The following is a 12179-nucleotide window of genomic DNA, read 5'->3' as shown; positions in this document are numbered from 1 at the left end:
ATAAATTAGTGGTGACTGTATTAAAATTTATTTCTCTTACAAGCAGGCAGTTATTTCAAGCTAAACACTTAATTTTTGGGCCTCCGAATTAATTCATTGGCACAGCTGACCATATGATTTCTATAAGTCTCTCAAACTGTACCATTTAAGGGCCCTGCTTCTTTGCATAGGGTGGACAGTACATCATCAACAGATACTCTTAAATGAGGCTGCAAGGTCTTGAGAAAAAAAATTAAATCTGATTAGGTCTACATTGTTTTAAATAAAGAATTTTGCCATATTTTAAATAATAAAAGGAGATTTTTAGTTGTTGTTTTATTGTTGATTATGTTTCTCCCCTAAGTTTTGGTGGATGATTATATAGACATAGGCAAGCTCACACTGGCAGATTCACTATCAAATGCTCCGTCAAAACTCTCTATAGAGAATTTTATCTCTAGTAGTATTTACCTAGGGCCACTATCATGTGAAATCTAAGGATAAACCAAAGTTATTTTTCTAACTTACTGTTGATATTACTGTGTTGAATCCATCGTCAGTCTTTGCTGTTTCTACATTGATACCGTTTCTAGGAGTTTCCATTCTCCTGTTTCTCACTGGAGAACTACCATGTGCCATAACAAGCTGTTTCATTCTCTCACTTGCCTGGATTTGTGTCTTTGTACCTTTTCTTTAATTCTCTGTCTTCCTCATCCTTAGAAAATACCCACTGTTCTGCAAGCCCCCACTTGAATCTCTTTTCTTTTCCCAAGGCCTCTAAAGTCTTTGAGCCGTGGTCTTTATCTTTTAAAATCGTTTTAGAGACTAGTTATCTTTGTTCTTTGAATTGATTTTTTTTTTTTTAGAGGTCTAATGGTTTTATTTTTATAGATTTCAGCGATTGGAAAGCCTTCACCTCTAGAGCCCATGTTCCCTCTGGGTCTCTTCTCTGGGCACCACTCTGAGAAGAGCTGCTCCAGAAGGGGTTGCCCAGTAGGTAGGAACCAACAAAATCCAAAGTCCAGAATACAGCAGAGTCAGGGGTGTCAGCCAGAGCAACTTCTGCAGCCACAGTGCGTGCACTCGATGATGCGACCCACTTCCAGCTTCCTTTTTGGAACCCAGCAAATGCAGTTCGTCCCAAAGTTGGTGTCCCTGGTCTGAATGCAGCATAGGCAGCATAAATTCTCGTAGCCCTGCTTTTTCCACTTGGCAATTAGGTTTTTGTCTGCATAGCCTTCTTTAATGCAGTATTCATAGAGCTCTCTACTAACGGCTTTCCGCTTATAAAACAGGTCAAATATATATTGCGTTTTCTGGTGATGGATTCTGAAAATGGGCCACAGAGATTCCACTTTTCTCTTTCCCTCATGGGGTTCAGTTTCAGCTCCTTTCATCTTTTGATCTAGTTCATCCAGTGTTGGTTCGATCAATTCCCAACCATCTGGAGGAGGTTTCCGGCTTCTTTTGACTTTGGGCATTTTCCAGCAAGAGTTGTAAAGATCTTCAAACTCTTTCCTATGAGAATATATACAAATCCCTCCATGGTCTTTGCAGTTACAATCCTGTGTTCTTGACCCTATTCAACAATATTCTGTGATGTTGGAAAGATCACTTTTCTTCTTTGGTCCTCTGTCTCATTGGAAGACCAAGCACCTACAGCCGCCTCTCTGAATTGAAATTTTTACATACCAGTTGGGAAGACAGGAGGGAGAGGATGGGTCCTATTCCTTCCACAGGATACAGGGCAAGGTCTTATACATAAAGAAAGGTCAGATGATGCTGTTTCCCTCTAAAATAGATACTATTAAAGGCCTGACAAAATCCAAAGTAATGGGATATTTTAGTTTGCAGATCAAAACATTAATGAAAACATAAAAAGAGTGTTGTTAGGGGGAAGTAAGAAAATGAAAGTGTCTTGATTATTAAACTGTGTGTGTCTATAATCCACATTTAGACTATTAAGGCTTGGATACCTGCTATGAAAAGCTGGTAGATCTCATAAAGTTAGAACAGTCTGTCTCCTGTGTTATGTGGATGGATCCAAGAAATGAGTGTGCCAAGTAGAATTGTAAAACAGAAATGACTTGAAGTTTAGCATCTGAGACTCAAAAGACTTCAACGGAAATGATGGCATTTCCATAAGTTGTGTTATTTCCAATTTATACTTGCAGTGTTATTTTAGTTTTGAAATGTGATTCCTTTAATCTGTTTTGTTAATAGAGGTCAAATTATCCATCAATCTATGATGAAAGAGGAAAAGATTATCCTCTAACACATGCTAGCCCCAATTTTTTATTAGTAGACAATCAATACTTATCTCAGATAATAATAATAATAATAATAATAATAATAATAATAGACATCACAACAACCAAGGTAATGGGGCCATCACAGCATCCAAGCACCGCCATACTGCCCACTTTCTCCTCCTTTCCCCACCAAATGGTAGAAGCTTCCATCTCTGCCACATCAGAAAAACAGACACTAAAGTACAAATATATACTTTTATCATCACCCTGATCTCAGCACTTGGGAAAGTGAGGCAGAGGATTATAAGTTTCAGGTTAACTTACAGGACAAGTCCCTGTCTCAATAAAGACAAAAAATACAGAAAACACTAGTTGCCCCCCCCGCCCCCCCAAAAAAGATAGCCCCTGGACAGAATTAATTTTTTTCTGCAGAACCTCTCCTTCCTTTTCCCTCTCTTCTCTCTCCTTCCTATCATCTTTCTCCCTGCTTTTAATTTTTCTTGAATTAAAAAGATCTGCCATGTAACTATTTCCTCTTAATAAGTAAGAGTTAATTGAAGCATTCTCTGGTGCTAATAGGTTCTCCTTAGATGGTTCATTGCTTGTTAGGGAAAGCATTGTCTATCTAAGTGGCATAACTTCATTTAAGCTACACACACACACACACACACACACACACACACGCACACATGCACACACACATATACACAAACACCACACAGGAGAAGAAACCTTTCTTTTGCAAGTGACTCACAGCACTGCAAGTAGCAGAGATGCAAGTAACACTGACTCCTAACTGGTGACCTTAGGGTAAGTGAGGCTTGCTGACTTCCTACACCTCCAGTGTTTTTTCTGAAAACAATGGGTTCCCTGAGGACACCAAGCCCCCTATTTTCATAACAGACACCCACACTCAATAATGCAGGCCGTAAAGTACCACAGCCCTTCATGAGGTTTTCCAAACCTGCAGCATTGGGTGATGGGAAAACATGATGTAGGAGGGTCATCTGTCTGTGTGTTACTTTCATTGGTTAATAAGAGACTGCCTTGACCTTTTAATAGGGCAGAAAATTAGGTGGGCGGAGTAGACAGAACAGAATGCTGGGAAGAAGGCAATGAGGCAGACACCATGCCTCTCCTCTCTGAGACGGACACCTGTTAGACTCATCCCGGTAAGCCACAGTCAAGTGGCAATATAGATTGAATCAATATATAAGAGCTAGCCAGTAAGAGGTTAAAACTAATGGGCCAGACAGTGTTTAAAAGAATACAGTTTCTGTGTTATTATTTCCAGGGCTAAGCTAGTGGTGCGGAAGCTGGGCAGGACAAAAAGCAGGCCTGCTCGTCTCTTCACTACAGGAAAACACAAGGCAGGAGGAGCAGAGAAAGCCTGTGTTGATGACCAGCAGAACATCAGTGCATTCAAGACAAAGCCAGCATAGCTCAGACAGCTATTATCTATGAGTAAAGCAGAGTGGCTGCTTCCCCAGACGGACACTTAGCCTATGTCATGCCTCTTTAAAGATGCCACCCCAGTGTTCTGGGGACCCAGAGAAATACCTCAGTCTATAGTTCTCTGACAGCTGATTTTAGACTTTAGGTGACTAAGACAGAAGGCGAGAATCTAGCAGTTGCCTGGCACCCACTATGTGTTTTCTGGTGACAGTCTGATACCCAATTTGGGGCTACAAAAGTGATCACTTCTATGTGATGACTGTCCGAAATGGCACCAGGTCCTGGAATAAATCCTTTGTGCCCAGTCATTTTGGTGCCTCTTCAAAAGGCAGTTGTGGGAGTTATTTCTGAGGACAGATTCCCCCTTCAGTTTGGTCAGTGGTCTCTTGGTTTATTGGGAGCTGGTTCTTGAATGGACTCTGATTTGATTCAGTGCATTTTATCAGACTTCACTTCAGAGGTTTTGTCAGAACCCATTTCCTCACATTTAGCCCTCTTCTCTTCCCATATCTAACTGATCTTTTCCCCATCACTTCTCTTTCACAGAATAACCATTCCCATTTAGTTTAGACATATCCTGAGTATCTAATCATAAAGATATCAAAGAAAAGGGTCGTCTCATCTAGGGCAAAGAATGGAGGAGTTACTGGTAACTCTTCAGGACACATACACGCCAGTTTCACAAGGAAGTCCACGAAAACAAATGTTTACCAGTGATATCTCTCTGCTGGGGATTGTTCTCCTGTCTAGTCAACCTCATCTTTACATATCCTAAGCATGAGCCTTCCTGGTGTAAGACTGAAAACACTTGGTGTTCATCGGCACACATGTGATGTTGTGTGGCCAGCCTTGGAAAATAGATAAAATTCCCAGAGTTAAAGCTGTACCCAGGTTAAAGGTTCTAGACAGCTAATGACAATACAAGATTGCATGGAGCTACCGTGCTGGGGATCTCAGGCAAAAATTACCTTGGGTTAGCTCCTACCAACCCAGAAGCTGAAATCCTCAATTGGCAGCATCTGGAATCCATAGCAGAGATTTCTTCACTTTCCTGCAATTCATCCACCTACTGTCTCTGCCAATGTAAATGCCTTGATTTATGATTTTCTTTCAGTCTATGACTATTAAAAATGCATGCCACTATTCTCACATTGGAACCTGCTGTTCGGGTGAGTAGGCATCCATATCTCAGACCATGGTCATTCCCATTTGATTCAGTTTAAAGAATCTTCCGTTCATTCTGAGACTAGAGCTGTGTTTTTCCTGAATATATACTTAAGTGTCAAACCTATTTTGTCCTTAGAATAACTCCTGGAAACTGATTGTCTTGGTCTTAACTCTGCTTTGCGCATGGGGATCTCAGGCAATGACATTTACAGTAAATAGCACAGAACAGATGAAAACCCAGACTGCATGTATGACTCCAAGTCGACACCACTAGCTACTCATGCATAGAGTTAGCTTAGTGACCAGGACAAGAAGTGTTATCAGTGTTTTGTTTTATGAATTGGGGTTTCTTTGTGTAGCCATAGCCTTGGCTGTCCTAGAACTAGTCGGCCAGGCTGGCCTCGAACTCACAAAGATCTGCCTACCACTGCCTTACTAATGCTGGGATTAAAGGTGTGCCCCACCACCACATGGCTTAAATGTTTTATACTACCTATAAATCAGACTGACAGAAGACAGAGTATTAAGATACATGTGTACATGAATCTAATGTAAGCTTCATATGATGGAGGAACCTTTGTAGAAAGTAAATGGAAAGACCTGGCAAGCTGGCTCAGTGCATAAAGGTGATTACCATGAAAGTGTGTTGATTTGAGCTCAATCCATAGACCTGCTATAAAAATGGAAGGAGAGAATTGACTCTTTAAAGTTGTCCTCTTATCTCTGTACACTTGTACCGGTGCCTTCATATATCATATACATTCATATACAATAATAAGTAAAAATTTAAAAGTATAAATGAAGCGTTGAAGAAGTGACTAAGCTTGAGTGCTTTTATGGTAGGCTGGAAAGTCATGGGAGATGGCAGAATAAAGAGGATCAGCTAATGGCAGGGCACTGGAAGGATGTGGTAAGGCCTCTTCCTGATCTTGTGTTTAATCCTTCTCTCTTAGAACAAAGATGCTCTGAGTGATGGAGTAAGGGGTGGGGGCTTTGTATGGGGAGATATCATGACTTTGTTTGAGGGAAGGCTCCAGAAAGCACTCTCAGAACATGCCACTTTCTAAATCCTTCAGTTTAGGGAAGAACGCCAGGGCACCATCCTGAGGGGTAGTGCCTCCCAACACCACTGGAAATCTTCCCATCACTGCACATAGATCTCCTTCTCAGAGGCAACAGGAAAACATCAATAAGTTGAATTTTCCTGTCTTAAAGAGAGGGAGAGAGCTTAAATGAAATAAGGTGAATATTATTTGGCCCATCACTTTGAAGCAATAATGTGTTATTGTTATTAATTTAAAATTATCATTTGGTCAAAACTTATCTATGAAGAAACTATGCAATGCATTGTACATGGCTCAATATTTAAAAACATTTACTATATGTTCTCTCAAGCTCTCATCTAAAGACGGTCCTGTGGAGGAAGCATTCTGTCCACCTGAAATCAGCACACCAATAAACCCTCCTTCTTTTTAGATCAGTTCAATATGGAGATACTTGGGTCTTTTATCAGCAAAATCAAAAACTCTGATTTCAGTAACCTTGAGAAATTCACCTTCGGATTAACTTGTGACTAAATATAAAATAAGCATTTAAAAATTCCTGAAGGATTTTTATTTTTAATTTGAACTCTTGAGAATAAGCCTTTGCAACATTTATGTTTTCTACTTTCACCTTGTGTAATCAAGCTGACTCCTTACACTTTCTTGGTTTGCCTGATAGATACTCACACATTGGTGTGTTTTTCTTCTTTTGCAACTCACCTTTGAAGTGTTTCAATTTTCGGCTTATTTTAATTGCAAAGATCGTGCAAGGGGGCATCTCAGGGCTAAGGGGTGGTTAAATAACACGCTAATGGAAGTCAACCTAGCATTCTGTATTTGCATTTCTTTTGCATTTGCATTTTTGAAATCCCACATTAGATATGATCAAAGCTACTCCCCAACCTGATTTTTTGTAGGATATATTTAGCTGCAGTGAAGCACCACTCAGTCTTCTGTGTGACACTGTTGTCCTTGCTTCTTCTCCCTTCCTGACCTGGCTGGTCCTACTGCCACTCTCCCTGGCTCCTCTATCACTGATCTCCGCTCCAACTATCCAAGTCATTAAAACGAAGCCTTCTCCTCAGTCTGCTTTCCTATCTTCCTATCGGCAAAAGCATCTTCCAGGGACTGAGGCAAGCACCTCAGTGGGTAGACACTTAGGAATGACTTCTGCCTTCAGCTTACATAAAACAGCAGTGGTGAGGAGTCCCTCTTCTGATCCTCGTGGATGAATGAGAAGTGTACAGGGCAACACTGGTGGTGACTTGTGAAGAGAGATGCTGTGGAAAGTGAGCAGCACAGCAAACTAAGACCATAGGGCTTCTGCTATCAAAGTCCCAGAAACCCCAGAAGAGACAAATTACCAGGAAACAGCCTGAGCCTTCCAGCTCCTTCTGTGCTGTGTAGTCCCTTTGCTCTGTGAGTCTGAAAGAATCCAGGGTGCTCTGTTCTCTGCTACTGGGAATGAGTAGGTTTCTTTTCTAGACTCAGGATCCTTGAGATTTGGCTTGTGAATTGAGATGAGGGTTAAGTAAATTTTAAAATGAGGAGAGGGAGGTGGTGGGGAGAAGGAAAAGGCCTGAGAGAGGTGGCAGGAGGGTGATGAAAGAAAAAAGGGAAGGGAGTCAGCACACTAACACAAGCAACCTTGCTTTCCTGATGGTAACTTGCACAAACCCTGACTGAACTGAGCATTACTCATGAATCTCAAGGTATTTGAAAGTGAGTCTGTTGTCCAGTATAATGGGGTCTGTAGCCATGGTGCACATTCTTCTGGCTGATTCAGTCACACCATGGCTGACACTTCCAGGTTCTAGGGCCACGCATGTGCGGACAAGCCCTCAGGCAGAAGTGCCTAATGACCCCGGGATCTAAAAGGGCCCCTGGGTGACCCACGTATGACATGGTTGCATCATCGATGCATGACACAGTTGTGTGAGCCCTTGCACTCATGCCTGAGCTCCATCATCTGCGTATGACATAGTCATGTCATTCCCCTGTGCACATGCGCTAGGCAACCTTTAAAAGCTGGGTGTGCCATCTTAGCCCCGCTCCTCCTGCCCCGCCTCTCTGCACACCCACCTCACTGAGGCCTATACACCCCCAATAAAGTCCTAAGTGGACTTGTTGCCTGTTTCATTCTTCCTTCTCCCTCGCACCAGGTAATTTCAGTCTCTCCAGGCTAAACCAGGAAACCGTGTTCTGACAATGCACCTGGTATATGACGTAAACACTACCCATCCTTTACAGGAAGGGAAGGAGACTGAGACTCAGAATTTAGAACCACTTCAAGGCTGACTACCTCTAACTCTTCTTAAACTGAATTCGAATGAATGCTCATGATTGGCTCCTTTCTATTGTCTAACTAAAGAAAGAAGACAGAAAGTACGCACGTACACACACACACACGCACACACGCACACACACACACCAACAGCTCCATACATAGAGGAAACCTTTATTTTTTTTTGCAAGTGACTCACAGCAGTGCCTGTAGCCGAGATACAAGTAACACTGACTACAATATCACTCCCCGTTTTTTTTTTTTTTTAAAAAAAAAAACCTGTTGTTGAGTTATATATTTTCCTCTGTTCCCTTCTCTTCCTCTCCCTTCTCCTTCTACCCTTTCCCATGGTCCCCATGCCTCCAATTTACTCATGAGTTCTTGTCTTTTTCTACTTCCCATGTAAATTAGATCCATGCATTTCTCTCTTAGGGTCCTGTTTGTTGTCTAGGTTCTCTGGAATTGTGAACTGCAGGCTGGTTTTTCTTTGCTTTATGTCTAAAAGCCACTTATGAGTGAGTGCCTATTATATTTGTCTTTCTGGGTCTGGGTTACCTCACTCAATACGATGTTTTCTAGATCCATCCATTTACTTCAAAATATACAAAGAACTCAAGAAATTGGTCATAACCCTGGCAGCACAGACACTGAAATAATCAACTAATAAATGGGACCTCTTGAATCTGAAAAGTTTCTGTAAAGCAAAGGACACGGTCAACAAGACAAAACAACAGCTTACAGAATGGGAAAAGATCTTCACTAACTCCACATCAGACAGAGGTCTGATCTCCAAAATATACAAAAAACTCAAGAAATTGGTCATCAAAAGAACAAATAATCCAGCCAGGCGGTGGTGGCTCACACCTTTAATCCCAGCACTTGGGAGGCAGAGGCAGGCGGATCTCTGGGAGTTCGAGGCCAGCCTGGTCTACAAGAGCTAGTTCCGGGAGAGGCACCAAAGCTACAGAGAAACCCTGTCTCGAAAAAACCAAAAAAACAAACCAAAAAAAAAAAAAAAAACAAAAACAAACAAACAAAAAAAAAAACAAAAAAACCAAATAATCCAATAAAAAAAAGGAGTACAGACCTAAACAGAGAACTCTCAACAGAGGAATCTAAAATGGCTGAAAGACACTTAAGGAAATGTTCAACATCCTTAGTCATCAGAGAAATGCAAATCAAAACAACCTTGAGATTCCATCTTACACCTGTGAGAATGGCCAAGATCAAAAACACTGATGACAGCTTATGCTGGAGAGGATGTGGGGTAAAGGGAACACTCCTCCATTGCTGGTAGAAGTGCAAACTTGTATAGCTCCTTTGGATATCAATATGGCAATTTCTCAGAAAATTAGCAAATAACATACCTCAAGACCCAGCAATACCACTTTTGGGTATATATCCAAAGCATGCTCAATAGCACAAGGACATGTGCTCAACTATGTGCATAGCAGCATTATTTGTCATAGCCAGAACCTGGAAAGAATCTAAATGCCCCTCAACTGAAGAATGGAAAAGGAAAATGTGGTTCATTTACACAGAAAAAATAATGACATCTTGAAATTTACAATGTCACTCCTAATTGGTGACCTTCAGGTAAGTGAGGCTTGCTGACTCCCTATACCTCCTGTGTTCCTTCTGAAAACAATGGGTTCCCTGAGGACACCAAGCCCCCTTGTTATTTTCATAACAGACACCCACACTCAAAAATGCAGGTGGCAAAGTACCACAGCCCTCCATGAGGTTTTCCAAACCTGCAGTATTGGGTGATGGGAAAATGGGAGGCAGGAGGAGGGCAGAGAAAGCCTGTGTTGGTGACCAACAGGATGGTACTTGCATACTAACAAAAGCAACCTTGCTTTCCTGCTGATAAAACACCACTAGGCATCAGGAATCCAAACTTGGAGACTTGACCCACTTAAAGAAACAAGACAATCTCAATCACAGGCTAAATGTGAGCACAACAGTATATGATTAGTGACTTGTGGGAACACAAAAACATGAGCCTATTCCAGCTTCTCTGAAGGTCAGAGAGTTTGAGCTTGTTTTTGCTCTTTCAAAGTTGTTGACAACAGATGTGGCTACAAAACAAGATATCCTGACCTAGGGTGTGGTTCTTGGTGTTTTTCACATCAAGATGGCCTGTGGAGTAGATTCTCTCAACCTTTACCACAGATCAGAGAATTCAAGCTCCTTCTTTTGAAATAGAAGGTTTGACTTAGGGAGTGGCTGCCTGCAGGATACGTGGTCTAGGGTGGGTTCACTGCCCCAAACATCAAATTTACTCAGGAATTAGTGGCTTGACGCCTCAAGGATTGGAGCAAGTAACTGTAATGGTTGCCCTTTGTATCATGTTAAAGTAGTTTTTTTTTTTTGTTTTTTGTTTTTGTTTTTGTTTTGTTTTGAGGTATAAAAGTGTATGAAAAATCAACATGGGCGAACTCAGAACTCAGTATGCAAGAGGCACTGAGTTGCCCTTCTGATATTTTCTTATGTCTCTGTGTTTCTTTCTTATCTCGGTTCCTCCTACCTAACATTTCTAATCCTCATGCCCCTATCCTGGAATGTACAAACTGGCTGTGGTTACAATCAAGGCAGAAGTCACCCCAGAATGCTGACTTGTGACAGTGACTTACTGCTGTGGCAATGAAGCATACCCTGTAGGTGTTCAAATCTGTAGAACACTATAACTAATTCAGCTGGGGACTCCTGTCACTATCATTCTGAAAGTTCAGAAAAAACAACTGCCCATGAAAATCTAGAGACTAGTGGAGTAAATGAAAACAGAATCGGATTTGATTAAAATATAAACCTTTAAGTCAGACTCAAAGATAAGACTGAGTACTCATGAGTGCCTCTCTGTGCCACAGATTCAAGATAAAAAAAAAAAAAAAAAAAAAAAAAACATAAAGAAAGCACTATCCTCGTGCTTGTGAGGGGCTCCCAATTCCTGCAAAGCGTTGGGTAAAAATGGCATGTTGTAAGAGAAAAGAAGAGAAATAAAAAGGTCAAATGTATCACAGAAGTGGGTTCATTTTATTTTTTGGCACATACTTCACCCTAAAGGATGTAGACCTTTGCAAAAAATGTATTTAGCGTGATGAAGGGAAAACAGATGCTGTGTGGGACCCTAGTACTAGGAACATTCTGTGCTTCCTTTTGTTTAAAGATCATTGTCCTATGCGCTATGGGAGGCTGAGCAGCCCACTCTCCTCTCTCCTCTCCTGTCCTTTCCTGTCCTCTCCTCTTCTCTCTTTACTAGATTCTGGTATAAATCTAGCCTCTGTCTGTGACCATTGAGACTTGTAGTTCTCAACTTCCCTAATGCGGCAACACTTCAACACAGTTCCTCACATTGTAGTGACCCACAACCATAACATTATTTAGTTTTTACTTCATAGCTGCAATTTTGCTACTGTTATAAATTGTAATGCAAATATCTGATATGCAGGATATCTGATATGTGATCCCTGTGAAAGAGTCATTTGACACCCAAAGAGGTTGCCACTCCCAGATTCAGAACCACCCGTCTAGACTGTCTCTAGGAATCATCCAATAACTTTGTGGGGCAAAGGTAAATGTAGTCTTTGCACACAAAGTATAATAACTTCTTCCAGCTGAACATGAAGAGATACTGGGGTTTGCTCTCAGGGTAAAGACAGTGCTCTGATAGCTGATGCTCTACCTCTGAGAATTGTAAGTTAGGGCAGCCTGTGGAGGGAAATCTTTGTAAAAATGCAAGGCCATGTGAGCTTTGGCTCAGCAAGGCCACTTTGGGTACTGACTTTATGGGAGTGTACTAATGCATATATGCACTGGGTTATTTAGTACATGAAATTAGAAGAAATCTAAATGAGCATGCACTGGCAATTCTTTGTATGAATGGCAACATCGCACCTGGTGAGTATGACACCCTGAGCAGCGTATCTCATGAAGACAGCAACGTGAAATGGGAAGGAACAAGCTCATTAGTACAATTTTAAGTGAAATGAAAATGAA

General features: G+C 41.3%; 2 protein-coding genes across 3 annotated transcripts in view; both read right to left on the bottom strand.

Annotated features, from left to right (window-relative positions):
* Gprin3 (GPRIN family member 3) overlaps positions 1 to 12179 on the bottom strand; it is a 71565-nt gene that overhangs the window by 12458 nt on the left and 46928 nt on the right. The window lies entirely within an intron of this gene.
* LOC130875794 (protein BUD31 homolog) lies at positions 1016 to 1460 on the bottom strand. Of its 2 annotated transcripts, XM_057772029.1 has the most exons (2): positions 1371 to 1460; positions 1016 to 1247 (listed from the first exon to the last, which is right to left on the bottom strand). In XM_057772029.1, exons 1-2 carry the CDS (start codon positions 1458 to 1460, stop codon positions 1026 to 1028), a joined length of 312 nt encoding a protein of 103 aa, XP_057628012.1. In that variant the 3' UTR covers positions 1016 to 1025. The 2 variants fall into 2 exon arrangements, with proteins under 2 accessions (XP_057628012.1, XP_057628003.1); XM_057772020.1 differs by having other exon boundaries at positions 1016 to 1460.

The sequence above is a fragment of the Chionomys nivalis genome, chromosome 1, assembly GCF_950005125.1.
Source record: "Chionomys nivalis chromosome 1, mChiNiv1.1, whole genome shotgun sequence".
In the NCBI taxonomy this organism is placed as follows: domain Eukaryota; kingdom Metazoa; phylum Chordata; class Mammalia; order Rodentia; family Cricetidae; genus Chionomys; species Chionomys nivalis.
This window is presented reverse-complemented; position numbering and strand designations above follow the sequence as displayed.